This window comes from Gekko japonicus, unplaced genomic scaffold (assembly GCF_001447785.1).
Source record: "Gekko japonicus isolate JY-2015 unplaced genomic scaffold, Gekko_japonicus_V1.1 scaffold2544, whole genome shotgun sequence".
NCBI lineage: Eukaryota > Metazoa > Chordata > Lepidosauria > Squamata > Gekkonidae > Gekko > Gekko japonicus.
This window is the reverse complement of record NW_015169256.1, coordinates 56,107-69,469: the sequence shown is the minus strand read 5'-3', so window position 1 is coordinate 69,469 and position 13,363 is coordinate 56,107. Positions and strand designations below refer to the sequence as shown.

Sequence of the window (13,363 nt, the reverse complement as noted above, 5' to 3'; positions counted from 1 at the left end):
CCCATGGCTCCATGTGGTAAAGCATCTGAGTGGTTTTTATGTAAGAGCAGCTTTCAGATGTATCAGCACAAACCCTCAAAGGTTAGATCTTGGAGGCCCAGAGTGAAAGGAGCCCCTGGAAACAAATCTTCCCTGCTTTCCCCTTTCCCAGCAGCACCGTGAAAATCTTCTACTGAGGGTCAGGGAACTTTCATAAACAGAATGCACCATGGCATAGGGTGCTGCAAGTGAGTAGGAATCAGCAAAACGGCCTCCTCAGATTTCTTTCACTGGCAAAGAGCTTGTTCCTCCGCTGGCAGCTGAGGGGAGAGCTGGGGAGGGGGAGTAATTCCACCTGATTCCACCTCCTCACTGCAACCTCTCATAACATGGTGCATGTTTATTATGAGGGTCTCCTGACCTTAGCAGTACATATTTAGTGCTCGCACAGAGGTGCTGAGGAAAGGTGGGGAAGATCTACTTCTCTGCAGTTTCCTTCTGCTTGTGCTTCCATAGGCTCCAACCCAATACGTGGGGAGCTGCTCACACAAACTTACTACGTTGAACTCCATTCATACAATTGTGTTGTAAATGGACCCCCCCCCCCCCAGGTTGTCGGCAAGGATGGATTGGGCTGTAGTTAATAGCACCATAAATAAGGCAACCAAAAGTGGAAATGCCCTTGTGAGATAAACAGAATTTTATGACTGATTCGGGTGGAATAAACATTATCATGGCAGCCTCTTTTCATGCAGATATAATTAGCAAAATGATATCTGGACACAGGATTATTTCTAAACACAAAGCTTTCTAGGAGGTATCAGCAGCAATTTACAAGTCCCTAGCTCTAGCTATAAAATACCCATCAGTTCTGTCTTTTAACTCTACAGCTGAATAGTACTTCGCAAATGATTGCTTGATTTTAAACACCCCTTGAGTTTAGACATATGGCAGGTTGGGAGGATTACAAATAAATGCTCCTACTTCTAAGAAGTTACATGGTGGCAGCTTCTGACTACCTTGCTGGCATATCTGGAACATTAATGGACTTTTTATGATAGAGCCATAATTTTCCAGAATAGATTAGTAATGGCACTCCCAATGCTAAACATGCTTACTTGAAAGTAATGTAATTGATTGCAGTGGAATGTTACAGTTAAGTTTCAGCCTTAATCATCCTAAATTAGAATTAAACCAGATACCACTAATAGCAAAAAAACACACAACCTTTTAAGGATCACAATTCATATCAAGATCTCTCAGCGGCACAACAGATGGATGTTAACCCTATTTCTTTTCTGTCAAGGCTGTCCGTTGAACGACTGTGACAGATTTACAATCCACACTTGTCATTCATAACACTAAGCGGTTCATATTAATGATGCAGTACTCTGATTTACTCCTATTTCCTTGTGAACAAAATAGACAGGTTACTGGAGGGCTTAACACTTCTTTTATTATTTACTAATTACACAAAGAAATCACATTAGTGATGAATCCTGACTATAAAAGTTAACTCCCAAGCCAAATAACACTTTTTTTCCACTTAAGAGATACGATGCTCTTCACCCTGGTCTAATTGCTTTTACTCAAGTTGGTTTACAGACCGGCTCAGTATTTTAAGGCACAGTCCTCTCTTTTTTGTTGACATCTGAGGCAGTAATATCTATATAAAGAAATCCTGCCCCTCCTTTACCTGGACTTCGGTACACTTTTATCAATCAACTGATACTAAGAAAATACTTGAAAAAGGTACCACTTCCTGACACATATGGTTGTGATATCGTAAAAGGTCTCTGTAGCCTAATCCTCAAAAGGCAGAGTGCCTTCCCCAAACATTTACCAGACTTTTGTCCAGTTTGGTTTGGCAGTTTGGGTCATTTAAACCTAACAGCTGAGCAGCATGGGTCCGCAGCTGACCTGTTAGGTTTAAATGACTGAGAGCCATTTCACCTATCATTTTTGCTCCCCCCCCCCCGGTTCGAAGGTCCAGACACAGAACTCCAGCCATTTCACCAGTCGGTTTCACTACCCCCACTACCAGCCATTTAAACCTAAAAGTGGGGTGGGACCACACATCAGCTGTTAGGTTTAAATGGCTAAAAGCCATTAAACACACCAGTTTTGCTCTCTCCTACTTTGAAGCGGGGGAAGCAAAATGGATGGGTTAAATAGCTGTCAGCAATTTGCGATTCCCCCCCCCTCTCCTGACAAGCCATGGCCAGGAGAACGGGAATCCAAACTGGCCAGTTTGGTTTGGAGTTCAGTTCAGGGGTTGCCCCAGGGGCCACCCCAAACCAAATCAAGCCAGAATTTTTAGGTCCATGCCCATTCCTATCAATTATACAAACCAGTGATGCTGCATTAGAGTCAGTGTCTGGAAACAATGGGTTAAATACTATAGATCAACAATCCCAAGTGATTTTTAAATTTTTGTGTGTGGGTTTTTTGCTTTATTTTATTACTAGAAATAAGGCCCGTTGTTGAAATAAATACAACGGGATCTAGAAAGAGGCTCTGGGAGAGTGCTCTGGCTTTGGGCAAACAGTGCCAGTCTGCTTTTAAAACATGAACCTGGGACCTGCACACCACCAGAATACAGCAGGTTCCATATGCAACTGACATTCCAACTGCCTTGCGGGGGGGGGGGGGGGTTTGGGGGGGGGAATGGCCTGAAGTCCAATCAGCTTCCATATGCAAAAGACCAGGTTGTCGCAGCAGTTGTGGTGTGGGCGGGACCCGGGCTTTGCCTTCTGATTGGTGGCGATATATGCTGAGGAGCAGTGCCATCAGCCATACACTAAGGGAGTGCATTTTAGAATTAGAACTTTGGCACCCAGTGGGTTTTTATATATAAGGAGAGATAGTTTGCTTTTCTAGTGATTTCTCATTTGATTTCAATATCTGAACTGCACTTTATTTTTCAAAATCATTGGGTAGCACTGCTAATGAGACAAAAACCTGATAAAGCATTGAACTCCAGAAGTCAACATATGGCTCTCCCTGCATGGCATTTGCTATTTTTATGGGAAGAATGTCAGTGAAAACATGTTGTCACAAAACTGGGTTGTCTTAAAAGACAAACTCCCTGACCTGTTGGCAACTCAGAACTTTTCCTGCCTTCTGTTTGTTGCATGCTACAGTCTGGATGATGTGGGCTATTTGCCTTAAGTCAATAGTCTAGAGCAAAGGTGTCAAACTCATTTGTTACAAGGGCCAGATCTGACATAAATGTCACTTTGTCTGGCTGGACCACATGTGCCATAAAATGTTACGCGAGGTACTGGAGATATAAACTTTAGAAAGATTATTTCAGATGCCAAATGACAATAGACTTGATTGGATTAGGTGTGATATGCAGAGGGGTAGTATGTGTGGAGATATCATCTTTGGTAATGAGACAGGGAATGTAGGTCTCCGTTTGGTCCAGGAGGATCAGTCAAGGAGGATGCAAAGAATAAATGGACATAAGTCTGAAGAAGTGAGCAGTGACTCACAAAAGCTCATACCCTGCCGCAAATTTTGTTAGTCTTCAAGTCTTCTCAGTTTGAATAAAGATTATATGGGGTTATATAACACAACCCCCGTATATCAAACCCTAGGCTACTCCAAATACATAAAAGGGACATCCTAACCTCCCAGCTTTTGTAGATGGCTTTGCTCCCAAATGTCTGCCACTGCTGAAGTCACAGTAATTGGTATTGCCATCAGACCTCTTCTGCTTCTGAGATCACAGGAAGCACTCCTAGTAGTTGGCTCTATCACCATACCAGCCTCTCTTGCCCAGGAACCTAACCGTACCAGACTCTTCTCTTCAGGACTGGTAAAGTATTACTCCCCCCCCACACACACACCCACACCCCTTTTAGCCACCCCATAGGCATCCCCAAAATAGGCAATATCTCTTTGCCATACAAGGTTTATTAGGCTAATATATGCAACTGATGGGTTGCAAAATCTTCTCATTTTGCTTGCCATTTCATATTAATGACTTGATGGAGAATAAAGGCTATTAAATGTTCCTTTCTGTCTCTTCTTACTACGTTAGACTGGGCACTGTGCATACAATAGCCTGGATGGTATTTGCCACACAACACACATATATTTCTAGATGTACAGAAGATGCCCTACAGATGACAGGCCTGACATGAGGATCAGTCTGAGTACCTGAGAAATGTATCACCACTGGTTTTAACCGCCAGGATCTCGCTGACCAATTGATCGGCCTGTATAGTATCTACTATTGTGATAAATTACAGCTGATAGCATTGCTAGTCTTTTACCGGGGGGGGGCATACCTAGTGGCACCTTAAAGACTAAAATATATATACTGAAATATGTATAGATTGGGATAATCCCAATCCAATGATCCACTCACAGAAGGAACCTTGGGAAAAATGATTTCCAGAACTGCGCGATCCATTTCAAGTAATAGCCTTTTAGGTCAGTGGGCTACAGTGAGTAGAATGGAAGGGGGAAATTGCTTTGTCCTGCCTCTTCCATCTGTGGAGTTCTGTTCTTGAAAGATACAGGAAGGGTAATTTGTCCTCTTCACTCCCTCTTCATTGCAGCTGAGCAACATGTGTGACTCCATACAGGTCCAACAACCCTGGGAACCTACTTTCCTGGGACTGGAAATAGCTGCTGGCAGAAGGAGAAGGTGGGACAGATCCTTGACTGTAAGCCCCTTCTGCTGTTTGATCAATTGAGCCAATCTATTGTGGCATAAGCTTTTCATAGGTAGGGCCCAGCTTGTCAGATGTATGAAGCATTCACCCAAGCAGACAGATATATTTTCTCTGTATTCCTGACCAGTGTTCCCTCTAAGCTGAGTTAGTGTGAGCTAGCTCATGGTTTTTTAGCCTCCGGCTCACACATTTTTGTCTTCGCTCAGGAAGGATGGGTCCAGAGGAAACTAATTTATGCAGTAGCTTTTATATACAACTTTGATTCCAGTAGCTCACAAAGTAGAATTTTTGCTTACAAGACTCCACAGTTCCTGACATATATCTCCAGCAATAGCAGCTCCACCTGTCCACATCAAGGGCAGAGGTGAGACAGTGAAGTTCTTTTATTGGTGCCAGTTCTACCAGAAGAGGAGGAGGAGGAGACTGGATTTATACCACACCTTTCACTACCCAAAGGACTTTCAGAGCAGCTTATGATACCTTTCCCTTCCCCTCCCCACAACAGACACAACATATACACTTGATTTAACATATACACTTGATTTAAAGGGCTTCAGCTGATTGGCAGGGATCACATGGCCTGCCGACCACCTGGAGGGCCCTTTTAAATCTAGCAGGAGGAAGGGAGAGGGGCGGTCATGGGCCACACACTCGGCTTGCAAAAAGACCCTTTAAATTGTCTTTTTGCAAGCAGGGTTGGGGGCCACGGCACATGGGGCTGATTTTGTACCCTTCTCTTTGCACCACTGCAGCCTCCCGACCCACATGGATTTACATAGGTTCTGCAATCCTCAGAATAACCTCTACCATGGTCAGAAATGGCTGTTGGGGAGAAGGGAGATCTGGGAAAACCCTAGGCACTTCCCATGGATAGATTGTGGGGATCAAACTGAGTTCTCAAAAATTTCTGCTGGTCTTAGGAATGCATGTATTGCCTCTTCTAAATGGGACCTGGATTGCTCCAACAGGAAAATTAAAAGAACTCAGACATGGCAGTGGACAAAGTACTCCCTTGTGCACTGCATGCCGCAGAAACTAATGTGCCACATTCACAACAACCTGATAAGGATATATGGCTTGGAATTTTTATTTATTTATTGTATTTGTATCCCGCCCATCCCGCAAGCGGGCTCAGGGCGGGTCACATCATCTCTCCCCTTATATAAAGCCGTAGTGGGGTCCAACATTCCAATGCACACCTACAGTGTTTGAGCGCAAGAACTGTCAGTCAGAAGACGCTGGCTGGGTTGGCTGGCTGCTTTGTGTAGTCCCGCACACGTCAGCCCCAACCTTCCTTCCTTTCTCTCTCCCCCCCACTTTCTCTCTCTCTCCCCCTTCCTTCCTTCCTTCCTTCCTTCCTTCCTTCCTTCCTTCCTTCCTTCCTTCCTTCCTTTCTCTCTTTCTTCCCATCCTTCCTCCCACCCACCCTACCTTTCTAGGCTCGTTGTCTTCATCCACAACAGGCTTTGCTCCCTAGTCTTCAATAATACAGTGAAGTTAAAACACAATAAAACATTTACATTATAAACATTTAAAATCAGTCGTTTGAGCTGCCGGTGAAAATTCCGACCCATTCATACTGATGGATATGGCCTGTCGCTGGTAGATGGATGGCCAGTAGGTAGGAGACAGCAACCTCGGGGAGACCATATATGGACACCTGGTGCCTCAACCAAAAGCCTGGCGGAACAGCTCCGTCTTGCAGGCCCTGCAGAACTGAGTAAGATCCTGCAGGGCCCTGGTCTCGATGGGGAGCATGTTCCACCAGGTGGGGGCAAGGGCAGAAAAGGCCCTGGCCCTGGCTGAGGCTAGATGGACATCTTTTGGGCCAGGGACCACCAGGAGATGTTGATTACTAGTAGGGCTCTTTTTGTAGCAGGTACTCACTTGCATATTAAGCGACACACCCCTAATGTAGCCAATCCTCCAAGAGCTTACAGGAGCCCCTGTAAGAAGAGCTCTGTAAGCTCTTGGAGGATTGGCTACATTAGGGGTGTGTGGCCTAATATGCAAAGGAGTTCCTGCTACAAAAAGAGCCCTGTGAGCATAAAGCTCTTTGAGGCGTATGCAGGAAGAGGCGGTCCCTTAGATACGTTGGTCCCAGGCCGTATAAGGCTTTGAAGGTTATTACCAACACCTTGAAGTGGATCTGGTACTCAACTGGTAACCAGTGCAGCTGGCAAAGCACATGCCGAATGTGAGCCTGCATGGGTGTCGACATCAGCAGGCATGCCGCCACATTTCGTACCAGCTGTAATTTCCAGATCAGCCTCAGGGGTAAGCCTGCATAGGGCGAATAGCAGTAATCAAGCCTGGAGGTGACCACTGCATGGATCACCATAGCTAGGTCTTGAGGGGAAAGCTATGGCTTCAGTAGCCTGATCTGCCTAAGATGGAAAAATGCAGATCTGGTAGCTGCGGCAACCTGGGCCTCCATAGACAGAGGCATCCAGTGTTACTCCCAGGCTCCTCCCTGTTTGGGATGGCACTAAAGGTGCCCCTTCCAGTCTCGATCACCTTAGCCAAGAACGGTATGTTCGATACTGGGCGATAGTTGGTCAGGACCATCGGGTCCAGTGATGGCTTTTTCAAGAGCGGACAGACCACCGCCTCCTTCAAAGCCTCTGGGAAAGTCCCAGTAGAAAGGGACAAGTTGATAATTTCTCCCAGAGGAACCCAAATGCTCTCCCCACAAGATTTAACTAGCCAGGAGGGGCATGGGTCAAGGAGGCAGGTAATAGGTCTCACTGCTGCCAGGATCCTGTCAACTTCCTCCCGAGAGAGTCGATCGAAGTGGTCCAATGCCGGACCAGAAGATGGACAAGGGGCCTCCAGTTATTTTACTGTATCAACTGTGGCTGGAGGTCCTGGTGGAGTGTCACGATCTTATCTGCGAAATAGCTCGCAAATGCCTCACAGCCAGTGGCCAATTCCCTACTATTTGGTCTGCCCTGAGTTGTAACCTCCATAGACACCTGGACTGAGGCGGGTCAGCGCTGCTGTTGTTATTAGACCTGACAGCAGCATTTGACACGGTCGACTATGATCTTATGACCCACTGCCTCGCCAACATAAGAGTTCAAGGTACTGAGTTGTAATAGACCGAATAACTCTAAACACTTGGGCTGGGTGTGAGCTTGCAGATGCAATGGAGGCCACGTAGAAATCCTTTGCAGCCTTCACTGCCATCTCACAGGCCTTCATAAACGTCCTACCAGATGTTTATGATACTTTGTCACGAGCACGCCACCACCTTCGCTCTAGCCGTCTTAGCTCCCGCTTCATCCTCCACAGCTCTGTGGTATACCACGGTGCTGCTCTGGTGCGAGGGTGTAGAGGGTGCTGGGGGTCAATCTCGTCAATGGCTTCAGAGAGCCGGTTATCCCAGTCCTCCACCAGCTCAACCAACGAGGCACTAGGGGGCATTGGATCCCACAGAGCTTCCTGAAGCCGACTAGTAGCTTTCACTTTTATCCTACAAACTGGAAATGGGAAAATAGGTACTTCCAGAATAATCTCCCTGTTATGTATTCTAATATCCTCCATAACTTCTTCCAATAGCATTATGGTCTATTCAAAGCTCAAGTTCTGTTCCAATTAGCCTACTTTTCTGCATTCATCTCTTACTCTTCTATATAATTCCTCTTGATCTTTCCTGATATCACAAACATACCTGGATTATGTTACAGGTAGCAAGATGTTCTAGGTAAGCAATTTGCATCCAAGTCTCTGTTCAAGTCTATCAGACTAGTAGGTTACTTAGGGCCAGGTAATTTTTTTCTGCCTTCTGCAGGGTTGAAAAGAGATGTTGCACTAGTGGTCCTAGTTGCCATACTGGCATACTCAGAGGGTTTATACTCTACACAAATAAACTCACAAGGGCAACAGGTAGGGTTGCCAGCTCTGGGTTGGAAAATACCTGTAGACTTTGGGGGTGGATCCAGGAGAGAGTGGGGGTTGAGGTGGAGAGGGACCTCATCATGGTACAATGCCCTTCAAAGCAGCAATTTTCTCCAGAGGAACTGATCTCAAGTCAGCTGGAGATCAACTGTAAAAGTGGAAGATCTCCAGGCCCCACCTGGAGGCTGGCAACCCTAACAACAGGCTATATGCTAATGAGTGAGAAATCAAATAAGGTGCATCAGGCTTTGCTAAAGAAACCTGAGAAGAAACAGAGGAGAGGAAAGAAGCCATTACCAGGATTAAGGACCTAGATGGCAAATGACATTAAGATAAGAATGAAATAAAAGGGGGCTTGTCATAATCCTAGACCTATAGTAGTGCAGCCTACAGGGTCTAGGGAGGTCTAGTGGCTCCAGGGAAGCCTGTACTAGAGTAGCTATCAGGGCCTACATTTCCCAGGTCACCCTTTGGATCCTGTGATTGGGTAACAGGGGATTTGGAGGTAAAACTTACATCAGTAGAATAGTAGAGGGTGTTGCCTGGGAAGAAGTGATAAAAGGCTTTGCCCAAAGTGGGAGGTGGTTCACTCCTAGGTAGCAGAGCTAGTGTGAAGCTGCTGCAGATGAAGGGATCCCTCATCCAAAAGGGGTGAGTCAGCTTGAGGCCAAATACCTAGAGAAGGCTAGGTACAGTACAGTCAGATGCGTTAGGGTTTCTTATTTTGCTGGTTTACCTACCTTTACTGTGCTCATTTTTCCTACATGTTATTGAATTACCGCTGCTGTTAATTCTCTTTAATAAACATAGTTTGTTACTCTGCCTGGGTCCTCATACCTCATTTGGTCACTTATAAGGGGAAACCCACTGGAAAAGGAGTGTATAAAGGGGTAGAGTGGTTGCTCTGGACCCTCCCGAGGAGACCCATACCAGAGTGGTGGCAGCCATTAGAGAACCTTTCTAGCTGCTGCCTGTGACAGGGCTAATAGCAGATTTTGTACTGTACACATTTAGCAAGAAAGAAGGGGGAGAAAACAGCAGTAGGAAAGAATGGAGAGCTCCTGAAATAAAGACTAGAACATTAATGCTGGTATAAAACATGCCTGTGTATATACATAAACAGAAGGATGTCACAATTGTAGTGCTGGGAAAGGAAGCTGAGTTCAGATAAGGTGTTCTGAATTGCCCTTACACAGATGTTCCCATTCAGTCAATTAGGTATAGGAGTAACTGCCGCTAGCAGCTCGAAATATGAGCCAGTTGCGTCTCAGTGAAAATGACAGTACCACATCTATGTGACTCAATGTTGCCTAACACCAGGGCTATTTTTGGCCAGGAATGCACAGGAACGGAGTTCCGGCTGGCTCCTGAGTTGGCCACGCCCAGCAGGAACTCATTAGCATAATAGGCCACACCCAACATCAGAAACTCATTAGGATTGGCTACAGTAGGCGTGTGTGGCCTAACATGCAAAGGAGTCCCTGCTACAAAAAAAGGCCCTGGTTTTTGACAACAAACAAGGTAAACAGAATAAGAAGCAAAAGGTGGGTGTGGCTGGATGACCACACTTCTGGCAACACGGGGCTGCGGCCTAATATGCTAATGAGTTTTGGTGTCAGGGTGTGGCCTATTATGCTAATGAGTTCCTGCTGGGTTTTTTCTACAAAAAAGCCCTGCCTAACACACAGTAAATGATGTATTTAGCAATCAAGTCAAACCTTCCAAATATTAAACTGATCCTGCCATATTTTCTTGCTCATTTGTAGAAATGCTTCTCTTTGTGTTTTCAATCCATAAGAACACAGGACTGAAGGGGCCCCTAGCAGAAGAGAAAATGCCTCCATGCATGATTTGAAAGAAGACAATAGCTAGTGGGAAACACATGTTATTTGATTAACTGATTGCTGGTACTACTTTTGCTAGCCAGAACACTTTCAATTCTTATACAATTTTACCTCTTAAACAGTTATGTGATACTTGTTACTAATAATCTCATTTTACAGTGGAAGTGTACGGTGTAGTGTCTTGTCAGAAAATAGATTCAGGTGGGTAGCTGTGTTGGTCTGAAGCAGCAGAACAAAGTTTGAGTCCAGTGGCACCTTTAAGACCAACAAAATCTTATTCAAGACATAAGCTTTCGTGTGCAAGCATACTTCTTCAGATACACGAAACCTTGTACCTTGAATAAAATTTCATTGGTCTTAAAGGTGCCACTGGACTCAAACTTTGTCTGAAAATACTTAGACATATCATAGTAGTTTACAGGCCTATACTTACACATCTCCTGTGTCCATGATCTTCTATTGGGCTTGGCCAACTGGACAAAAGAAGGCACCAACCAAACAGTAAAGCTCCCCAGCCAGCAGACAGTGCAGCATTGTGGTTAGAGTATAAGGCTAGGATTTGGGAGACCCAGCTTCAAATTCCCATTCTGCCATGAAGCTTGCTGTGTGACCTTTGACAGGCACCCCTTCAGCCTAGCATACCTCTCACAGTTGTTGTGAAGATAAAATGGAGGAGAGGAAAATCTTGTCGCTCATACTGAATTCCATCACTATATATATCACTAATATATTCGGCTAATACATTGCACATCCATGATGGTGTCACTGCAATGTAGCAGAAAGCAAACAGGCAGCTCTCCCTGGTAGACTAGGCACAAATTGTCTGCCAGAGCCTCCACTGTCTTACATATCAGCCCACAATTTACTTGATTACACTTGTTCTGCTAGTGAGAGGCAGAGCACAGCAGCCACTTACCAGGCTGAACTTCTCTTTTATTGGGCCATAATCACTCATCAGTGTGCTTTTTGTATTGAGTTTCAGGACATCACCAGTGGACGTGCCTATATAGAAGTAACTATCATCGTCTGTCATCTGGGTAAGAATGAAGAAGGAAAAGGTTAAGAGCATATATCACACCCTTCACTGTGATGACTGAATAGCTTTGAACTAGCACATCAGAAATTCATTGCAGTTTTTTCTTTTTAGTGATATGGGTAAAGATTGACTGTCATCTCATAATAGAACCACAAGTATGAAAATCTTATGCTTTCCATAATAACTAACACTGCTACAAACTGCTCTTTTTGGCCTGAAACTTAACTTGCCTTCATTTTGTAAATAACAGTTCAGCAGACAACTTACCATAGCACAAGTACCTATTCTTTTCAGCTGTCCGGTTTGACACTCAGTAGGTCGGATTTTTCTGTTTGGTAAATCCAGTTCCCATAAGCGAATCGTACCACTGCAGCAAAACAACGTATTTCAAAATCAGTTCGAACAAGATCAATGTCAAATAAATCTTTTCAATAGCACAGTATTCAAAGAGGCATTTACTATTTTCTTTGCAGCCTACCAATGTCAAAAGAAGTGTATAGCAATTTCCTGTATATTCACCAAGGTGTATTAGGAACCTAACCATCTCCAATTATTAAGAGGTTTGGGGGTAGGTTGGTCAGTCAGAGCTTTAGGTCATTTCAGACAAAAGTCAGATATGTCCTCCCTCAGCACCAAACATGCTCAAACGACATTGTTTTCCATTAAGGTAAAGGTTCCCTTGCTCGAAAGCCAGTCGAGTCCGACTCTAGGGTTGCGGTGCTCATCTCCGTTTCAAAACCGAAGAGCCAGCACTGTCCAAAGACATTTCCGTGGTCACGTGGCTGGCATGACTAAACACCAAGGTGCACGGAACGCTGTTAGCTTCCCACTGAAGTGGTACCTATTTATCTACTTGCAATTTCTTGCTTTTGAACTGCTAGGTTGGCAGGAGCCGGAACTAGAGACGGGAGCTCACTCCGTCATGCGGCACAGTCGGGTCTCGAACTGCTGAACTACCAACCTTCCACAGCCTGCAGTTCAGCGTCTTAACCACTTGAGCCACCGCAGCTCCATTTTCTTTTTTTCTTTTTTTAATTATATTTTTATTCTTTTACTTAAAAGTACATTCAAATGCAGAGAAAGAAACAACACCAACTCAAAAGCATCCAAGGGGTATACAGTAAATGAAAGTATAGTGGTTAAACTATGAACTTTAAGGAACCCTGGTTAAAATCTAAATGATCTTTTTTACTATACTTTACTCGATATTTTATCTATTGTCTCCTCTGAACATTTGCACCATTGAATAATGTTATTGACCATTCAATAGATGTAGACTTATTCAATTGTCCAGAATATTAAAGTGAGCGATACGTTATAAGAACAACCACCTGTGATAATTCATGTTTGTGGGGAGAATTTCGTGTTTTGACATATATTTCACCACCGGTGACTAGAGCCTTCTCAATTTTGTATGTAATGTGGTGTAAGGTGTCTGGGTCTCTCGACTTAGGCCATTAATTTTAGCCATGACGAACTGTTCCCATAGCTTATCGTGCCAGAGAGACAGTGTGGGGGGATTAGGGGATTTCCATACAGAGGCTATTGTTAGTTTAGCCGTTGCAAAAAGAAGTGATGTGAGGTTCCTCCTATCCTCTTTCGTGGAGTCGTCCCATCTACTCAACAATATCACTTCCGGTGTAAAAGAGATTTTTTGCTTGGTCATTTCATTTATACGCCTAGCTACCTCATTCCAAAACTGACATATTACTGGGCAGCTCCACCAACAATGGATGTACGAGCCTGTCTGTCAACATTTCTTCCAGCAAGTGGAGTCATTACTTCTATTAATTTTGTTTAGTTGTTTTCGGGTCATGTACCACCTCGTAAGTAATTTGAAATTCTGTAGATGAAGATTAAATATCGTAGACTTGTTCATTGGGGAGGCCCAGATCAATTGCCAATCTTTGTCTTCC

The 13,363-nt window shown here is 44.5% G+C and overlaps 1 protein-coding gene across 1 annotated transcript in view; it reads right to left on the bottom strand.

Annotated features, from left to right (window-relative positions):
• The window catches only part of CFAP52 (cilia and flagella associated protein 52), a 46,176-nt gene that overhangs the window by 25,142 nt on the left and 7,671 nt on the right, over positions 1 to 13,363 (bottom strand). The window contains exons 5-6 of the mRNA XM_015416509.1: positions 11,715 to 11,814; positions 11,328 to 11,444 (exon numbers count right to left, since the gene is read on the bottom strand). Coding sequence (XP_015271995.1) covers positions 11,328 to 11,444; positions 11,715 to 11,814 — 217 coding nt within the window. The remainder of the gene's footprint in view (positions 1 to 11,327; positions 11,445 to 11,714; positions 11,815 to 13,363) is intronic.